The sequence below is a fragment of the Lathamus discolor genome, chromosome 2, assembly GCF_037157495.1.
Source record: "Lathamus discolor isolate bLatDis1 chromosome 2, bLatDis1.hap1, whole genome shotgun sequence".
Lineage (NCBI taxonomy): Eukaryota > Metazoa > Chordata > Aves > Psittaciformes > Psittacidae > Lathamus > Lathamus discolor.
The window spans coordinates 134,888,721-134,907,035 of NC_088885.1; the positions used below are offsets into that span (position 1 = coordinate 134,888,721).

At 38.9% G+C, this 18,315-nt stretch overlaps 1 protein-coding gene across 1 annotated transcript in view; it reads left to right on the forward strand.

The window, feature by feature from the left end:
* SLC26A7 (solute carrier family 26 member 7) overlaps positions 1-18,315 on the forward strand; it is a 139,385-nt gene that overhangs the window by 62,865 nt on the left and 58,205 nt on the right. Inside the window, exons 16-17 of the mRNA XM_065669148.1 lie at positions 1,474-1,528; positions 1,613-1,734. Of these exons, the coding sequence (XP_065525220.1) occupies positions 1,474-1,528; positions 1,613-1,734 (177 nt within the window). The remainder of the gene's footprint in view (positions 1-1,473; positions 1,529-1,612; positions 1,735-18,315) is intronic.

Below are 18,315 nucleotides of genomic sequence, written 5' to 3' on the forward strand. Positions count from 1 at the left end.
GCACAAGTCTAACGAGAAGTGGCTGAGGTAACTGGGATTGTTCGGTCTGGAGGAAAGGAGGCTCAGGTGGGACCTTATCACTCTCTACAGCTACCTGAAAGGAGGTTGTAGTGAGGTGGGGACCAGTCTCTTCTCCCAAGTAACAAACGACAGGACAATATGCAATATCCTCAAGTTGTGCCAGGGGAGATTTAGACTGGATATTAGGAAAAATTTCTTTACCACAAGGGTTGTCAACCCTGGGACAGGTTGGCCAGGAAGTGGTTGGGTCACCACCCCAGAGGTATTTAAAAGACTTGTAGACATGGTGCTTAGGGACATGGTTTAGTGGTGGACTTGGCAGTGCTGGGTTATTGATTGGACTTCATGGTCTTAATGGTGTTTTCCAACCTAAATGAGTCTATGTCTCTATATAATCAGTGGTTCTATATAGTGGGTAAAAAATTATGCTCGTAAGCTATTCCTTATGTTTCTATTGGGTCTGGCATTTAATAGTTTTACAGTGGGTACAGATTTAAGTGGGTATGCAAAGTTTTGCTCATATAATTATTTTGAGTAAGACAGAAGACTAGATTTGAAATTAGGTCTCAGCCCCCTGCTTCCAAAAGATGTTGAGACCTCAGAATTAACTGCACGTTATGTCAAAGAAATATTTGACTATGAGAGGTAAGGTTGGGAGTGCAGTGTCTGAGTGAATGACTGGTCCAAAGCTGAGCTGCTCAGAGGAGAAACATACTCAACATGTACTTGTTGTTACATCCTTTCACTGCTGCTAAAGTTGAAGGGATTTTTATATCTATTCGGGCTTTTGGTTTGTTTTTAAAATAGGGTGTTCTGACTTGCTTCTCATTTAATTTCTCCTCTCAGAATTGTTCCACTTTATGTGGCTTATTTAAACATTTTTTGAAGCAGGGTCTGCTTTGGAAGTTCCTTATCCGCCAGAAAAAGGCCCTCCTCTGGTTAAAGGGTTATTTTCAGATTTTTTCACTTTATAGCTTATTGAATATTTAGTCTCAGTGAAGTTGAACATTTTTAAAGAAAGAATAGAGAACTTTCTGCAGATAGACTGCTGTGAGTCTCTATGTTTCCTAGGTCTGATTCCTGTCGTTGTGGACTGGTAGGTAAGCATAAGGAGAGGAGGTGGGAAAACTTGCTGAAAAGAGGAACTGTGAAAAAAACCCTAAAAGTATAGTAAAAAATACAAAATTGTTAATCAAAGTCAGATTTAATTTTCAACAGAGTTGTAGAGTCCTTTGAGGCGGGGGGGGAGGAAAATAGTATGGGTTCGTGGTGTTACAATTATAGAAGAGCGAGCTCTGGTGGCCACTGGCAGTATAGCTTCAACAGCGGCCCTCCGTGTTCTCTGCCTGCTTTGAATTATCATCTTTTTGCGTATTTTATTCTCTCTTGGTATTTTGAACAGGTTTGTTTTTTCGGGTTTTTTTTTCTAATTTCATGTTTTCACACATATAGATTTACATGGACTGTAAAAGCAGACACATCGATGTGTTGCTAGCACACTGCAAAGGCAAGTATCAGCTTACAGCAAAACTCTTGACGGTTTATATATCCTCACTACCTTAGCAATGCTCACATGTTTGTTTTATTGCAGATTCCTTGGTAAAAGCAATGCAGTACGGTGGAAATCTTGAATCTGAAACTCCCGTCTTCTTTGAATCTATTTCTTCAGCAATCAATGCCATTCCGATTCACAGGGTGAGATTTACGGCAGGGGTAGGTAATGTCTGGAGGGCTTCATGGATGCTCACAGCAATTGAACAATCCCTGGATTTCTTGCAGCTACTTTACACAGCACCACACTGTTCTGACTGAAAGGCTTCTGGATCCTGAGCAAGTTTGTCTCAAGCTAATAAGCTTGTCTGTACCCTGCACTGTAGTGTGCTGTGTTGGCTCAATGGTGGAAAGAAGAGAGAAGAATTGCATGAGGTATAAGGGAGAGCTAGAGGGAGAGCTAAGACTTGGCTCAGAAATTGAGGCTTGAGGCCTGAACATACATTTTCTTGAACGCATATTTACTTGCTCAGTAATTCTTGCATTCCCTGTTTAAAAGCCTGGGTTTTCCTCATAAACCACGTGAGCTTTTTCCATTGTAATCCCAGTGTAACTGAACGTGCATTACAAGTAGTGTGCTTTCCTTTCCCATGGTTCTATTTACAATTCCAAACATGGCTAGAGCTTGGCTCAGAGCCTTCTCCAAGAGACATTAAACTCATCATGGTCTGTGGTTTTGGGTTTTTTCCTCCACTTTATATTTTACTAATTAAATTAGAGTTGCCTATGGACAAAATCCCTTTTCATTGATTAATCCAGACAAGGTAAGTTGGCACATTGGTCTAGTGTGTTCACCAGAAAAGCCTGTTCTATTCAGAGCTCTTCATAATTTCTCATTTTGCTGCCCTGCAAAAATATATAATTTACTGAAATGGTAACTGCAGGGCAAAAATAGTGGGGATGGTTATTGTATGTATTGTCTGGGTCTGATTAGATGATTGTCGTGCTATAAAATGTCTGCATTCTTTACAGGCACTAATTAATCTTCCTAACATTCTTGTAGGACAGTTCTGTATTAGCATTCTCATTTAATGGGAATGGGACATGAACACACAAGGACAAATGTTCAAAGTGAAAAGGGGGAGCTAGAGCTCAGAAGCCCACTTTTCTAGGAACCGATGCTGTTTTACCAGAGCTGCTAGGAACTCTGAATAGTGGCTTAGTGGATTAGTTTGAGGCACGCAGCCTCAAATTTTAAATGTAATTATGAACAGTCTCTGTATGATGCTGATGCTTCTTCAGAGTATTCAAAGCATGTGCTTTGGGTTTTTTTTTTTTTTAATGTGTTCCTTATGTTTAACACCTGAAAATAAAATGAACAGGAATAGAAAGGCAGGGTGACCGCAATAGCAGTACCACACTGTAACTAGCACAGATGATCTATCTACTCTTCCTCTGCCTTTTTAAGATGCTGGGGTGAGAAGGTATTTTGAGTGTTTACATGAAAGAGAAATGGCAGAAAAATATGGGATGGCATGGAAGAGGGGATGGGAGAGGAAAAGAGAATGGAGTGGAGTGGAGTGAAATGGAGAGGAGGGGAGGGGAGAGGAGAGGAGAGGAGAGGAGAGGAGAGGAGAGGAGAGGAGAGGAGAGGAGAGGAGAGGAGAGGAGAGGAGAGGAGAGGAGAGGAGAGGAGAGGAAAAAAAAAAGAATAGGAGGAAGGACTTGGATATTTATCAAAAGTGATTCATTCTAATTTAGATTCCAGTTTCCACCCCACAGCAGGAAATAGTCTTTCACTGGCAGAAAAGCAGAGGCAAAGAAGGCTTTGTGGTTCCTTGTAATCTCTGCTGCTGTTTGCAAATGCAAAGGTGCTCTTATCTATATCCTCCAAGGATAATGTCATGTAATTCTCATTTTTATGTTGATCAGTTGTTAAGAAACTCATCTGTTGCTTTTTGCAGCTCATCCTCATCATAAATAAATTATTTTTTGATTTATTATGTTTCATAATGGTGGCATTTTCAAGCTAGGACTGCTTCATCTGCTAATCCTACATTATATTCTAGGAAAACATTATAATGCATGTTTTTTTCTGTTTCTCCCAATTTAGAATTACAGCAAGTTCAGTGAACAGAGTGAAGTGTGATGTCAACTCATTGAATATGGATAGTTTCATCTGCTCATATTCAGAATTAACTACACCACGGTTTCTCCTTAGCTTTTTTCTCCATGCGATCTCATAGATGATCTTTTTTATGCCATATATATTTACTACATTCTGTAATGACAGATCTGCCATTCAGAAAACAAAAAATCTTTCAGCTGCCATCAGGCAGAGAATGTCCATGCAATTGTTCTATAGTAAGCTTATATAATATTTTAAAATACATTTAGATACAAATTATTAGAAAGCAGACATGAGGTACAGGCTGTGTTTACCAGTGAGGTATAATCCTTTAGATATCTTCTATTGTAACATTAGTTATAATATGCATCTGTAGTTTTGTGTATGGAATAGAGGCATTATGAATTCTTAAAAACATCATATTATACTTGATATAGTACATGCAGGGAGCCGTATACCAGTTCTGTGTCTAATGGCTTTACTTACCCTTTCTTCTGTTCAAGACAGCCATTTGCAATAGCAGCATCATATCACAGCTAACATATGCTTTCATTTTTTGTACTTGGTTTTGCATGCTTTTTAATGCCTGCCAAGGTCAGTGGAACCACTGTATGTTCAGAAAAGGTGGATGTATGCTGGCTAAGTGCACTGGCTTGTCTCCCCCTTTTGTAGTTGTCAAAAGTTATTATTACGGTTTGCTACATTTTCAAAGCCACAGGTATCCTTTAGCTCAGATCAAAGAGGAAAATCTGGCAATATTTTTCCAAAACTTGTTCTTGTTTCCAGCATAGAGTAGTCTTCGTTTCCAGTTAGAGCTGTGATTTGTTTGGTGTTGAAATCTTCAGCTGTGGCAGCTGAGATGACAGTGGAGACATATAAGATGTCCCAATCCTGATCTGCAGTTCTATGTGCAAGCACACAAACGGGGTGGAAGAACTCAAGGGTTGAGTATTTGGCTTGTAAGTATGGATTGCTATCAACCATATTAGATTGTGCTATCATATCAGTATCATTTTATGTGGCAAGATGTGTGACTTTTTTCCTTCTACCTTTGTTGCCATACATGAACACTAGCAGTAAAAAGTGAGTTGAGAAAAAAAAACCACCAACTTAAAAAGAACCTACGGAAGCTAAAAGGTAAATGAATATGTCACAGCCATAATGGCCAGGTCAGTACTGCAGAGAGAAGAGAACCACAAGGGTGCTTTGTGTAGCTGGAGCCTGTAGGCAATATCTGATGTTAAGAATCCTGTTTCAGCAGCAGTTAACATATCTGTGCTTGTCTGGACTCCTAGCAGCTATCTGCAGTAGATGAGGTGGCCCATGGAGTGATTTTCACATTTCTTCACAGTTGTGCTAAGGCTTTTCTTCTGGTCTTGGTGATGTCACACTACTAGAAGAAAATGGAAGAGAGCCATTTACCCTTCCACTTATAGGTGACTCTTGGAGTTATATCCTATTTTGTTCTGCAGATGACCAGAAGTGTTCTATACATGTTCTTCTGAGTCTGCTTTCATAATTGCTATTCAAAGGGTTTATTAGTAATCATGAGTTCTGTACATTGTCCCAGGTGCATTCATTCTGGAGGCTGTAGTTGATTGCAAATGACTCATTACATCCTTGGACTCAGTAACAGGCTATAACATTTGATTAATAACTTCCTCAAACAGTTTTAGTAATTTATTAACACTCTGGAAACTATTTACAATGTATTTTAATTGTAGAAGCATCAATTTAATGTCACAGCTGAATGGAGATCTCTACTTAACTACAAAATGAATAAATGGATAAATGGTATCTTTTCTACTACTTTCGGTACTTATTCTCTGACAGTTGAATGTTTTGGTTTGGGTTTTTTTTTCCCCTGAAAATTTACAGATAAATAAATCAATGAAATTATTAAAAACAGGGTCTTTAGCAAAGATAACATCTACCAGGAGACTTTCGGTTTTGTTCTGAATGATCTTGTAAATGGAGCCACACAGATACTTTTAAAATTCTTTGCAGTGTTAGCCCTTAATGAAACCCTGTGCATCTCTGCATCAAATTAACAAAATGGCTTCTAATTTCCACTGCTTGCAATAGGCATAACTTTCCACAGCTAAATGGCTTTTTGGTTAGACATTTATTTCCCATTAGTTCAAAGACCTTGTTATGGCACAGTGTCATTTTAAAAAGGATTTCATCAGTGTAAGATTTCAAAATGTCTTATTGCCGTGATTACTGCTTGATTGTCTCTCAGGGCAGAATCAGAGATGAAATACATTTCTTCCTTTGAAGCATTTAATCATAACTCTAAATTTTCTAACCTTTCAACTCTGGGCTTTACGATACTTGTAATATTCCTGTACCTTGTAAAATTAGCCTGAATTTCTTTCTATTTTCAAGAATATACTTTGCTAACAAGATTTTCTTTCCAGAAAGTGTTACCACTTAGGATAGCTGTTTCTCAACAGAGCAGAGCATTCAAGGGACCCATAAAGATAGCCACCCTTTCAATTGCTTCTAAACCAGCAGTAGTGAGTTTAAGGTCTGTTGGACCTGAACTCCTTTACAGAACTATGGTTAGTGGGTGAGGGATGGTCATTTTTTTTTCATTGACCAAGAAAGGCAAATTACTACTGATGCAGTTTCTGTTCCAACACCATCACTCACCTGAGCTGCTGATATTTACTAAAACTGGTGATTGCACATTGACTGTCTTCAAATGACCAGGATGCCATACCATCAGATCTCACGCACTAGCAACTGACCAACAGGAGTTCACTGGTCACTCTGCTGGTGGGCTGGGAGTTGCTTAGCATCTTGCCTGAGGCGCTCTGTAAATCTCTGGTGATGGTGTGTTTGCTTCACTAGCTTCAGAAATTGACAATTGTCAACAACTGCTCAGTTCTTTGACTGAAGGAAATGCCCTAAACCTTCTAGATTAAGTTTTGGAGTTTACAATCAATTTCAATCCTTAATGCTTCTTTGTAAAAACCATCCACTGGCTTCCTTCTGGCTACCACTAAAAATTACTATGTAAACATGTAGGAGCTTAGCCCAAAATATCCCAAATAGTTTCAATAGAATAGAGAAGAACAGAACAACATACTTCAATCATCTGGTCCAAATACCACTATTACAAATAATAGAATGTTACAGAATAGAATAGAATAAACCACGTTTACTCTGATTCAGAAGTGTGAAATGGGACAAACTCACCTTGCAGCAAAGCGACCGTACAAAGTCTGTTCCTCCTTACAGTGGTGCAGGTCCTGGTCTTGCTGTCCGCGCTGAGGTGGGGTTTAACTATTATGGCTTCTTGAGGTAGATCATTCATCTTTGTACCTTTCAACCTTGTTTTCTTGAGCATCGATAGAGAATTTTTAGAGTAATGTGAAGTTTTATTAACTATGCTCGCATACCTAATCTTGTGCTGTGATAGCAAAAACGGCAGAGCCCTGTGAAGTCACTCTGTTCCTATTGATTTCTAAAGGTGTGAGAAAAAGATGGCACTCTCCAGCATCAGCTAAAGGAAGTCTCTCATTCAGCAGTGGATTTCAACTCATGAAACCAAAGAGTTTACTACTCTGAGTAGTAAGCAATTCTGAAAATCTAACAATTCACTTTGATTCCCATATGTATACTTAGGTGCTCAGATTTTACATTCCAAAATTCAGATTGTATGAGTTGTCTAGCTTATGAAAATAAATTATTCAGTTTTGCACTTGTTGGTGTATTTTGCACTTCATTGGAAAACATTAATATAAGATTGTTTTCAAGAGATGGACCAGTATTTTCAAAGATGGTATATTTTCTTGGTATGTTTAGGAATTTTTATCTAGATTTAGGAATTAATTCTAAATGTTATATAGTACATTATGTGAATTTAAGATGTGTTAATCAGAGTATATTAAAATGGGGATGTGACCATGTTTCTTACAGAAGTTGTGTATCACATGTTTCAAAACAAAGTGAGCAATGAGGGAAAACAATAGAGTGCATACTCATGTTAAGAAATGAATATAGTGACAATTAAAAATTAGATATAAAATATGTAATAAGGAAAAGACTGTTAACATTATATTTATGCAAATTAAATGTTTCTAATCCTCATCATATGTCTTTCATTTTAAAGGTTATTTGCCCTGATTCTGTGATTCAAGTGTCACAAGGTCTGGCTTTAGCTGCTTTGACATAATTTATTTGACGGCTCCCTGTGTCATAAATATATAATGTAACAAGGAAAGGTATCTTCATTGTTGAATGAAAACATTAATACTTCAATACCATGTATGAATACTGTCTGACATTTACTAGTTACAAAAATAAAATATACAGTATGTCTTGAAAATATGGCACTCCTATTTTGGGGAGATACTTTCTTTGTCCACAGAAAGTAGTATCTCATAAATAAATGAAGGAGTGCAGTTCCAGAGAGGATGCTATGCAGCGCTTTCATCATTAAGATGGATTTTTAGTAAAGATCACATAATCTGTATGCTTCCATATGTTTTACAATGCATTTAATTTTTTTCTTGTCTCAATTCTGTGTATTAGCATATGCTGCAATAAATTTATACAGAAATAAATCGGATTATGAAACAATTTACATGTAAAAGGAGGAAAATGCCATCATTATTTCAATACTTAGCAGCTGATTTTTTTACATTCTGTACTAACCAGTCAGTAATGATACATGTTGCCTTCTACAACCTAAAAATGTATTCAATTTTGACAATGAAAGACGAGAAATTCCATTACATTCAGAAGTTTGATTTCCTTACAGTTCTTAGGGAAGTATGGCATTTAGCAGACGTTTTCACCTCTGTAAGAGATATAGAAATCTTGGGCCAATTTTTCCAATATTGCTACTATGCATGCACAGTTGTTTGAATATGTCTTTTTAAATTGTCATTTGCATCTACAGATGGTGCACCTCATATCCAGTTTGTGCATACTGATGGTATTGCTTATATAGCTTACCTCAGTAGAGAGGAAATGATGGTTAATCTCTTTCTTCCACCCCACCCACCCCCAGTAACTTTGATGGCATTAATGGAAAATAGATTGCTATATCTTTAAAACTTCTGGTAATTTGGTAAGTATTTGCCTTTGGCAAAATTAATACAACCTCTACATGTTTTGATTTTACAGTGGTTTACAAAAGTAGAAACAATTTGCCATACCATAAATTCCTAGCTAAATAATCTTAATGATATTCATAATAATAAAGGCTATTTCCTAGAACTGTGATTTTCAATTATATGCACACAATAAGAAGTAAACCACTTTGGAGTGAGATGGCTTAAAAAGAAAGTGTAATTCTTTCCATTCCCAGAACAAGGACAAAGAAGTCCAAGATCTGCTCTCACCAGGGACTTGAAAGTTAACATTAGGAGCAACACCTTCCCTGATGTGAATCCTTTGGCTCCATGGCATTTCTGAAGAGTTTGCACGCAAAAGCAAAGAAATGGATGTTTGATTATACTTTTTCTAGTGTGTTTTCCAATAAAGAAGTATTTTATGCTGGATACATTCAGGTAATTAAGAAGAATGAAGGGAGTATCTCATAGCACTGCACAAATTGTCATGAGAGTCCATGTTGCTGCTCCGACTGACTCGGGACATTCACTTAAAATCCACAAAATATATCCCAGTAGCTGGATACAATAACTTCTATTCAAGGGACAAAATTATTTGATCCCTTAGTTGTTACTTACAATTATGCAAGTTTTTGGTGAAGGTACTTTTTGCAAATTTTTTTCTTTGTTGAATAAAACACAGGCTTTATATAAGTAAAACTATCAGCAGATATGAAACTTAAACTGCCATGTGTAGACCCAGGTAGTATAGTTAAAAATGCTGCTCATCAGTTCAGGAAATGAGTTCTCTATTGGTCTACAAGCAAAGCAGCAGAGTGTCACAGAGTAATAAGTAACATCCCCTGGACAGCTTCAGATTTCTACCACTTGCAGCTTCTAGGGATAATTGAGCCAGTAAACTGATAGAAAAGTATATAATTTTAGAAACAGAGGTCTGGAAAGGACCTATTTCATCACTGAATTGTATTTTTTGTGTGAAAATACAATACAGTACCTGGTAACCATGCTTTATGATCTCCAAGAATGATCTTTAAACTCACGATTGCTTGGGACATGACTTGCTATTTCACGCATTTGAAGCCTGAACACACCATAATGGTTGTAGCCTCAGTTCATTTGTGGTAGTCTATGGATGGAGAGATTTTTCAGGAATGAAAAGTAGTATTACTCAAAGAAGCAGCTTTACACTTGAAGTACTTCATACACCTCCACCTGTGATTACCTGTTCTATTCCTAATGGACTATCATACACAGATGTTCCTCATGCAATCTCTTCAATCTCTAAACTGCTGGGACAGACTGTAAATCTGCCTATGAGCTGGGGGGAACAGGATCCCTGCCTTTCGTTCTTGTATAAACAAGCAGGAAGTAGTGGATGATATTTACTTACTCAGTTTGGAGTGTAGAATAATTGGCAGATCACATTCATCCTTCATACTCTCTATGACAAAGGCAGAAATGTAGTGTTTTATTAGTCCTGCAGTCTTGTGAAGGACTATTTATAAACATCATGTATCAGACACTGAACATCATATCTGCCTTAGGATCCAAATCGCATCTATGGTATCAGTGGTTATTATTTTGCTGCAAAATCTATAGCTGATTTTCCATTCTGCCTCTGTGGACCTGCTGCGTTTACATCTCTACTAGTAAGCCCTTCTAAAGTATATTTTAAAATAACACCATGGTATTTCCTGTCTAAGGGAGTTTAGTAGTCAATGTACTGGAATTGCTAGTTCATACTCCAATGTGGTTTGTTCATACTCCAATATAAACTAATAATTTCAAACACCCTCAACATTTTGCCTAAAGTTCCTTTCCTTTTTGCTCTCTCTGTGACTGTTTTTAAATCTCTGGAACTTCATTCCTTTCTGGTTTAGCTTCGTTCATATAGCCAAATTCTTAATTCAGAGTACTTCCATAAAGGAAGACATGTTTTGAAAGAATGAGAGCAATCTTAACGGGTAAGAAAAAAGGTGCACTTTTTTGGGGTCTTGGAATACTTCCAGATTTGAAACAGGTTTTGAAGTATTGCGTTTGAAATCTGCAATTTGTGATCATTTTCGTTTTACTTTCAATAGTAAAATTGTGTTTAATCATAGCTCAGGTTTAGTGCTAGCCCGGCTCTGCTGTTGCCCTCCTTTCACACATCTCCAATATGCCTCTTCTGTTCAGCTCCCAAAGCCATGAAGCAGAAGTGGCGACCTTTAAAGGACTCATGATGCTCTGCAGACCAGGGTCTGCTTCCTTCACTCCTTCCTCCTTCTTATCTCTCCTATCAGGATATGGTCTGCTCTACAGAGTGCATAGCAGAAGTGCTGGTGGGCGCAGTACTGCAGTACTGAACTATGCATCAGAGGGTGCGGATGCAAAGCTGGAGACCAGACCTAAGATGCTGGCAAGGCTGTGGTGCATGGGACATTTTAGGAGAAGGACACTGGGGGTGGGCAGCTGGGTGTAGGAAGACAGTGTATGAAGGGAGAAATCTCAAGGTAGTGAGACTGTGTGATACTGTGCCTGGATGAAAAAGCTGAAGAGCGCAGGGTGCAGCTGGGATGTCAGGCTGCATGGATGTGCTGGATGAAGGAGAGGCAGACCATAAAAATTTGAACTGATTGACTGCTGCAGGCCTTTGATCACCACACCAGGTCATTTACTTCAGTAGTGCAGTTTGCCTCACACAAGGATAGTTTCCCCACACTGCCACTGATCCTGCTAATGTGGTTTTAATATTTCAGTTACTTTATGTCAATAAAAGATGGTTGTTATTTTCTCTAAAGACTTTTTCAGACAAAATACAGCATTTATAGGTGTTTCATCCGTGTAGACGTGAAGTACATGTATAAGCAAGCTCACATCTGCCTCTTTCCAACCTCACAGGTTACATCTTTTCAGACAGACAGGTGGTCCATAAGGAGGAGCAAGTGTGTCCTGGGCATGACCACCTCATGTTATGGACAGTCATTGCAAGCACTGCGCTCAAAGCACTTCAATCATTTCTCCATCAATGTCACCACTCAGATACTTCATCAGGAAATAGCAGGGGTAGTGGCAGCTCCATTCATGGCTTGTTTCCACAAAAACTTTGGATAGAAGTGTGTTAACTGAAAGAGAGAAAGGTAAAGGGGAAATACTTTCAGTTGAAAGATTAATCTGAAGCCAAGGCAGTAGTTTTAGAATAACCGGTCAACAGTTAGCTGTGAACAATGTTGATGGTATTTCATGGGGACATGGCAGCCTGTGCCTTGATGTGTGCTGCCACTTTGCCCATGCAGGGGAGTGCCAAATCAGATAGTGCAGGAGCGAGATGCCTTCAGTACTGCCCATGTACCCTCAGAGCTGTACTGGAGATGTGCAGACCCTATACAGAGGACTACTGAGACCTACTTGAGACTGGGCTGTGTGCGCTAAGATGTAGTCTGAGAGCTTAAACTGAGTATTGCCGGACCACCAAAATCTGTTGTGTGTGGGTCTGGGCTTCTCAGTAGAAGAGATTGCTGTACAGAAGTGAGTCCATCAAAAACCACGAGGCCTGACATAGTAGAAGAGGCTGATAGAGCTATGGCTGTTTACAGAACACATGTCTCAGGGGGATCTTATCTTACCTGATGGGGGAGTAAAGAAGACAGAGTCAGATTCTCCCCAGTGGTGCCCAGTAGTAGGACAAGAGGCAATACCAACAAACTGAAGTATGTGAAATTCCATTCAAACCTACTTTCATTGTAAGGGTGGTCAAACACTGGACCAGCTTGCTCAGAGAGGCTGTAGAGTCTTCATCCTTGAAGATACTCAAACCCCAGCTGAACATGGCCCTGAGCAACCTCCTGTAGTTGACCCTGTTCTGAGCATGGAGGTTTGACAAGAGACCTCCAGAGGTACTTTCTAACCTCAGTGACTTCCTGAGTCTTTGTACCTGAGGGACCACGGTGACCTTGGCCAGTTAAAGTATGTCTTTCTGGTATGTGTGCCTGCTGCCACCCTGTCTCTCACCAGCCTTTGTACAGCGACCTGTGTGACAGCCCTCTCCCCTCTCCAGACAGGCAGCAAAGGCTGGTACAGCTGATATGATGATCTTAAACACTGACTATCAGCTGGCATGGAAACAAGAACACAGACAAATGGGATCTGGACAGTCTTATGTGAATATCGCCCAAATATAAAACACACACTGGCTGGTGGAAACCATGGTGCAACAGCCCCATTTCCCACCCCCAGCTTTATGAACGTAGGCACTGAGGACTTTTCTGCTAAGAAGGAAAAAGGCTCTTTCCTTTTCAAAACACATCTGGAGAAGTGCTTAGGCTTTCTGTGCCCTTTTGCATGTCTCTGTGGTTCAAACTTAATCACTGTTTCTGGCTGGATATTTTCAGCCGTGCATTTCCTGTTCCTCCCTTAGGTAAGTGCCTTAACTTTCCTATGATTTCTCATTCCTATGAGCGTTATCCTGCTGAATAGAAAAGAGGGCAAAAGGATGCACTGGGGCCAAGGCAAAGACAACAGGCATGAGCTAGAGATCTACAATGAAGTTCTGAGATCTGTTTCTTGCAATGGTGATTTAATATTAAATGTATGAATTGTCCTGGGAATAGGGATTGGTGCCCAGGAGGTCCCGCTAATATGACTTCACCAGGCACTGAAACAGAGTCTCTTCCCAGAGTGACCCATTCAGGCTTGAGCTATTCTTGGTATAGCTTTGGTGAAATGTATTCTCAGCCACCAGTGGGGAGGGTATTCCCCTGAAGGCAGAATGGTAGAGTCGAATCTTACTAGCCTAAGAAGGACTTTGGTTTTGGATCTAATTTCTCATGTTATATGATAAAACCTGGCTATTATATTGAAGGAGCTGTCCTAGCTTATGTCTGAAGTGAAGGCCACCACTGTGCTTTATTAGCCTTTTACTGTTAAAATGGTGGAAACTCTGGAAGATCAATGGGGAGCATCTTTATATTTCTGCAAGGAGTAAGGGAAATACATCACTGCTTGGGCTGGCCAGTGGAACAACCCTGGTGCCAGCAGAGCCACAGCTCTGGGAGCCGGGTTAAAGAAAATAGTGTTCTAACACTGCAGCACCCCACAAAGCCAGGAACAACCACCAAAACCTTCACCAGGTGTTGGAAGTGCTGCTTCTGCCCATGCAGTTGTCAAAAAGGATCTTTCCACAGAAATATTGTTTCCTTTAGTAAGTACCAGCAAAAACAAAAAAGTGATGTTTAATTCTGTGGCATGTGAAGTGTGTCTGCCTCGGTGGTTTCTTCCTTATGGAAAACAGCAGGTAAGTTTTGGTAACAGTCAAGCTTAGGCTTTTCATTTCCCTCCAATCTCCTGACATTGGTAAATTTATGGTAGGTGCTGAATGTTATATTAAGATAGATTTTTATGTGTCAATTAACAGATAAATTCATTATGAAAACTCATTTAGGAAAGGGCTGACACCAGACAGAGCCTTAAGGCAGCTGTGGAGTGCCAGGATACAACATCTGCTCCATCAAATTGCACTCAGATGTTCCCATTCCTTGGCTGTTCACCACTGCTCCATGGTGTCTCAAGCAGCTACTTACATCCCTGGGACATACAAGTTCGGGCAAAAACCCACAAAGGCCAAATGTCTCTGTTAATTCTCCCAGGCATAACCAGCTAAAGAAAGTTGTCAAGATGCACAACTCTTTGATATTGTAAAAGGGAAAAGTCTGAACAAGCTACATGCCATGTTGATCTGTCATGTGAGATTTGCTTTCAGTAATTTATTTACTCAGTATTGAATCTGACATCCATCTGATATATTAAATTTACCTTTGGGGCCCACCTATTTTCTATGTTGTGAGCCTCATTCAGTAATTTAGGTAATGTAAAAACGCCTTTCATTACTAGCAGTGGTTCTTCTCATGACATAACAGAAACTGACTCAAAAAGTAGCATATGCTGTTATCACCCATAATAGATCAGCCACATCTCAAAGATTGGAAGCCAAAATTACCATTTGGCATGTCTGTAAATTCAAATATACCGTCTGTCCCAAGTTAAAAATTAATGGAGTTTTATCTATTTTATATATATCTCAAATGCTTTGCTTTCACTACTGCCATAAAAGATTTTTCATTTAGTATTTGTGTTCTAGTAATCCTCCATGGGTGTTTAATGTTGTTGAAGAGCTCATCAGACTGCAATTTGTAAAACACATCCCCTTCTGCCTCTTTGCAGAATGTTTCCTCCACATTTAGGTTCAGTGCCTCCAGAAAGACAAGAGCTGGGAGAAAGACCCTTGGGGGCTGTTTGGCCATCTCCCTGTCCCAAAGAAGGACCCACTAAGCCATTCCCAGCAAGTATTTGTTAACAAAATAAAAGGCAATACTAAAATATTATATATATGTACATATACACATATTCATATATTTGCAGAATATGTCAAAAGCTCCTCAATATTGTCTGGCACCATGTACCTTTTGTTTTAAAGGACCGATAATTTAGAAAAAGACAATTACTGAGGAGGAGCCTTATCTGCACACCTTCAGAACAGAAAACTCCTTGACAGGAAGCAGATTTCCATGCATACACATGGCAAGAACAGACCTTTCAAGGGTAGCTCATTTCTATACCTGTAGTTGTCGTGCATTTTCAGCCAGCACAGAAGTTATTTTTGAGGGTATACGGTGCTGGTTTTGCCCAGTTGAATTTACAGACTCTTTCCAGGCAGCCTCTGCCACTCAAGTGTTTTTCAAGAAGACTTCTTTTTGACAGCTACAGTTTCTAAAAGGGGCAAATTATGCGTCCAGTCCTGCAAGCCTGCCTGCAATGAGTGCCTTTAGAAATCAGCGGAGCTTTCACATGGCAGATGGCTCCCTAGGATTGAGCTCTACATAATTTTGTGATATTTTAGCTGGGGATATTTTAGTGGCTTTTTCCCCATGCATGACAGCATGATTTGCTGGCTGCTAGAAAATGTCATCAGACCCTTTTTCATTCCACAGTAAAACCTTTGGATTTTTTTTCTTTGAAAAGTGAAAAATGGTTTCTTTCCCTGTTGTACAGAGCACTCCTACCTGTTGAAAAATATTTCCAGACACCAACAGTGACAATAGAAGGGTAGAGGGGCAAAATAGGTGTGTTATGTTTTAAAATAGACCAAAAGAAAAAAAAAAAAAAGGTATTTCTAAGTTTTTAAACAAATATTCTACGATTGAAAATACTTCTATCCCTCGAAATCCTTGTGGAAGACTGTCTCATAATCTGATTTATGATGCTGTTTGGTTTTTCCTAGAATGCAATAAATGAAAAAATGTGATAAATTCACCAGGTTGTGCTTTTTTTCATTTGCTGGAAGAGAATACTTGCTTAAGCACAAATTCAGTGGTTACTGCAGATTAATCCACAGCTATCCTGCCTGCTACAGAAGCAGAGCAAAAGAAAAAAATGAGTGCAAATCTCTCTCTGTTTTGCCAACATCTGTCTCAGTCCCAGAAAAAAATAATTCATTATCCCTGGCCAGGCTTATATCTGCATGCAGAGACTGCACTTTGCACTAGTTTTGTCTATAACAACAGAATACTTCTACAAATAATAGAAGTATTTATACTGCATATAGCTTTGCAGTATAAATACTTCTTGAAGTTGGTCACACAACTGGTTAGTGGTAACAAGACATTCTGAAAAGCTTAAAATGAACTTAAATAGTGCTTAACATGGACTTGCATGCCCCACATATGTTTAAGTTCAAAAGACCTATAGGGGAGTGGCGCAAAGGCGGTCTGGCTCCTCAGGCACTCTATAGAATGATGTAAGAGCCCTATTCAGACAGTTTACATTTCCCAGTATGTCATGCCCTCAGATGTAGCTATGACTTACTGTCTCTGGTTAGTAAGATTGATTCTGCCATCAAGTTTTTTGAAGGTGGATGTAATTCTAAGCCTCTGTGTCTGTATTATAGACCAAAATAGTTAGTCTGTAGTAGTACTCTGTAATATCATTTACAGCACACACAAATACACAACCTCCTTTGCATCTTTTTCCATTCTGATCTGTGAACAATTATTCCCTTCCAAGGTTTCCACTTGTTTTCATTAGTCACTTGTTCTTCTTTGACCCTTCACTACCATGGGTACTCAACAAAACTAAAATTAATGTGTCTTCCTCAGCGTAATCAATAACATCAGTTGATCTCTGGAGACAGGAGCTGCTATTTAACCTCCCTTGCCACTCCTGGCTGAAGAGTTGCCTGGCTTTGCAGGGCAAAGACGTTGTAAATTATAGAAAAATAGTGGCTATCTTTAATATGATGATACAAAAGTGACTTTAACAGCAGGATGTTTTGCTTCATTGTTCACGTAATAAACACTTCAAGATTTGAGTATAGGCTATTGAAAAGGATTTTTTTGTTTGTTTGTTTGAAATAATTCTTAACCATTACAGATCAGAAAGGTCTGAAGGCTTTGGGGAGTATTCAGAGTCCCACCTGAGGTCTCCATGCACATTTGGTGTGCTGCCCAGCCCAAGCCTGGAAATACAACTGGGAAAAATCCTCCCCCAAAAAATAGTGCTAAATATTATATGGGATCAATTTTGTTTTCTTTTCTTTTCTTTTGTTTCCCTTTGCACAATTAACTTCGTCAAATGGACAAGAGAAAATTATAAGAAAGTAGAATGGTTAACAATGAATTTACTGTGATACTTGGGATTCATGAACGTGTTTTGCGTCTGATAACAAACCCAGCCAGGGAGGAAGAGTGCTCATTACTGCACTAATGACAACAAATCAGCAGATGAAAAGTTAATAAGTACACGTTTAGAAAATTAGGGAAATGGGACCTTGAGGAAGCACTCTAAGGCATAACATGCAAAACCATTTTTGTTAATCAAAGAAGCATTGCAAACTTGGCTGATATTTAATGAAAGACTTTCATTGTTGTCCAGCTCCTTTGCAGAGTTCAAAACTGTGTAGCTGAGCTCCAAATTGTCTAGTATTTTGTGTTGAAGGACTGGTCTTCTTTTGGCAACAAATCAGTAGATCATGAGTTCCCATTAGCTAGTGTGAGTGATGTCTTGCTTACTTACATTCATAGACTTGTAGACTTAACTTAGTTCATGAAGATGAAAGGAAATTACTTTAGTTATAGGATGAATGTATCAGAATTAGCATTCTTTGCACAAACTTACTGAACAAGACCAGTAAGTTAGGTCTTCCATGCACTTCTTTTCAAAATACCCACCATTTCCTAAATACAAAAGCACTGCTCTCCATATTTTGGAGGAGCCTGGGTTTTGAAATTGTACCGTATTGTCTTCTTAAGTAGTAACTAACTTCCACATACACCTGTAGTAACAGTGCTCCAGAAAACAAGTAGTCTCATTCTCCTTTTATATTTCAAAAAACTAAGTTACATATTGGACTAAAATATCAAACCTGATATATCCATTAATGATACCCTCTGTCAGGGGTCCCTGAAAGTTTAGTTAGTGTAATTTATATCAAAATTCAGTCACAAAGGAGAGAGGATGGGGAATATGTATTATCAGAAGTAACATGTTTTGGAGCTGTCATAATTTTTATAATAGTTTTGTAGAGTCGCATCTGGAATAAATGCAATGGCGTTGTCT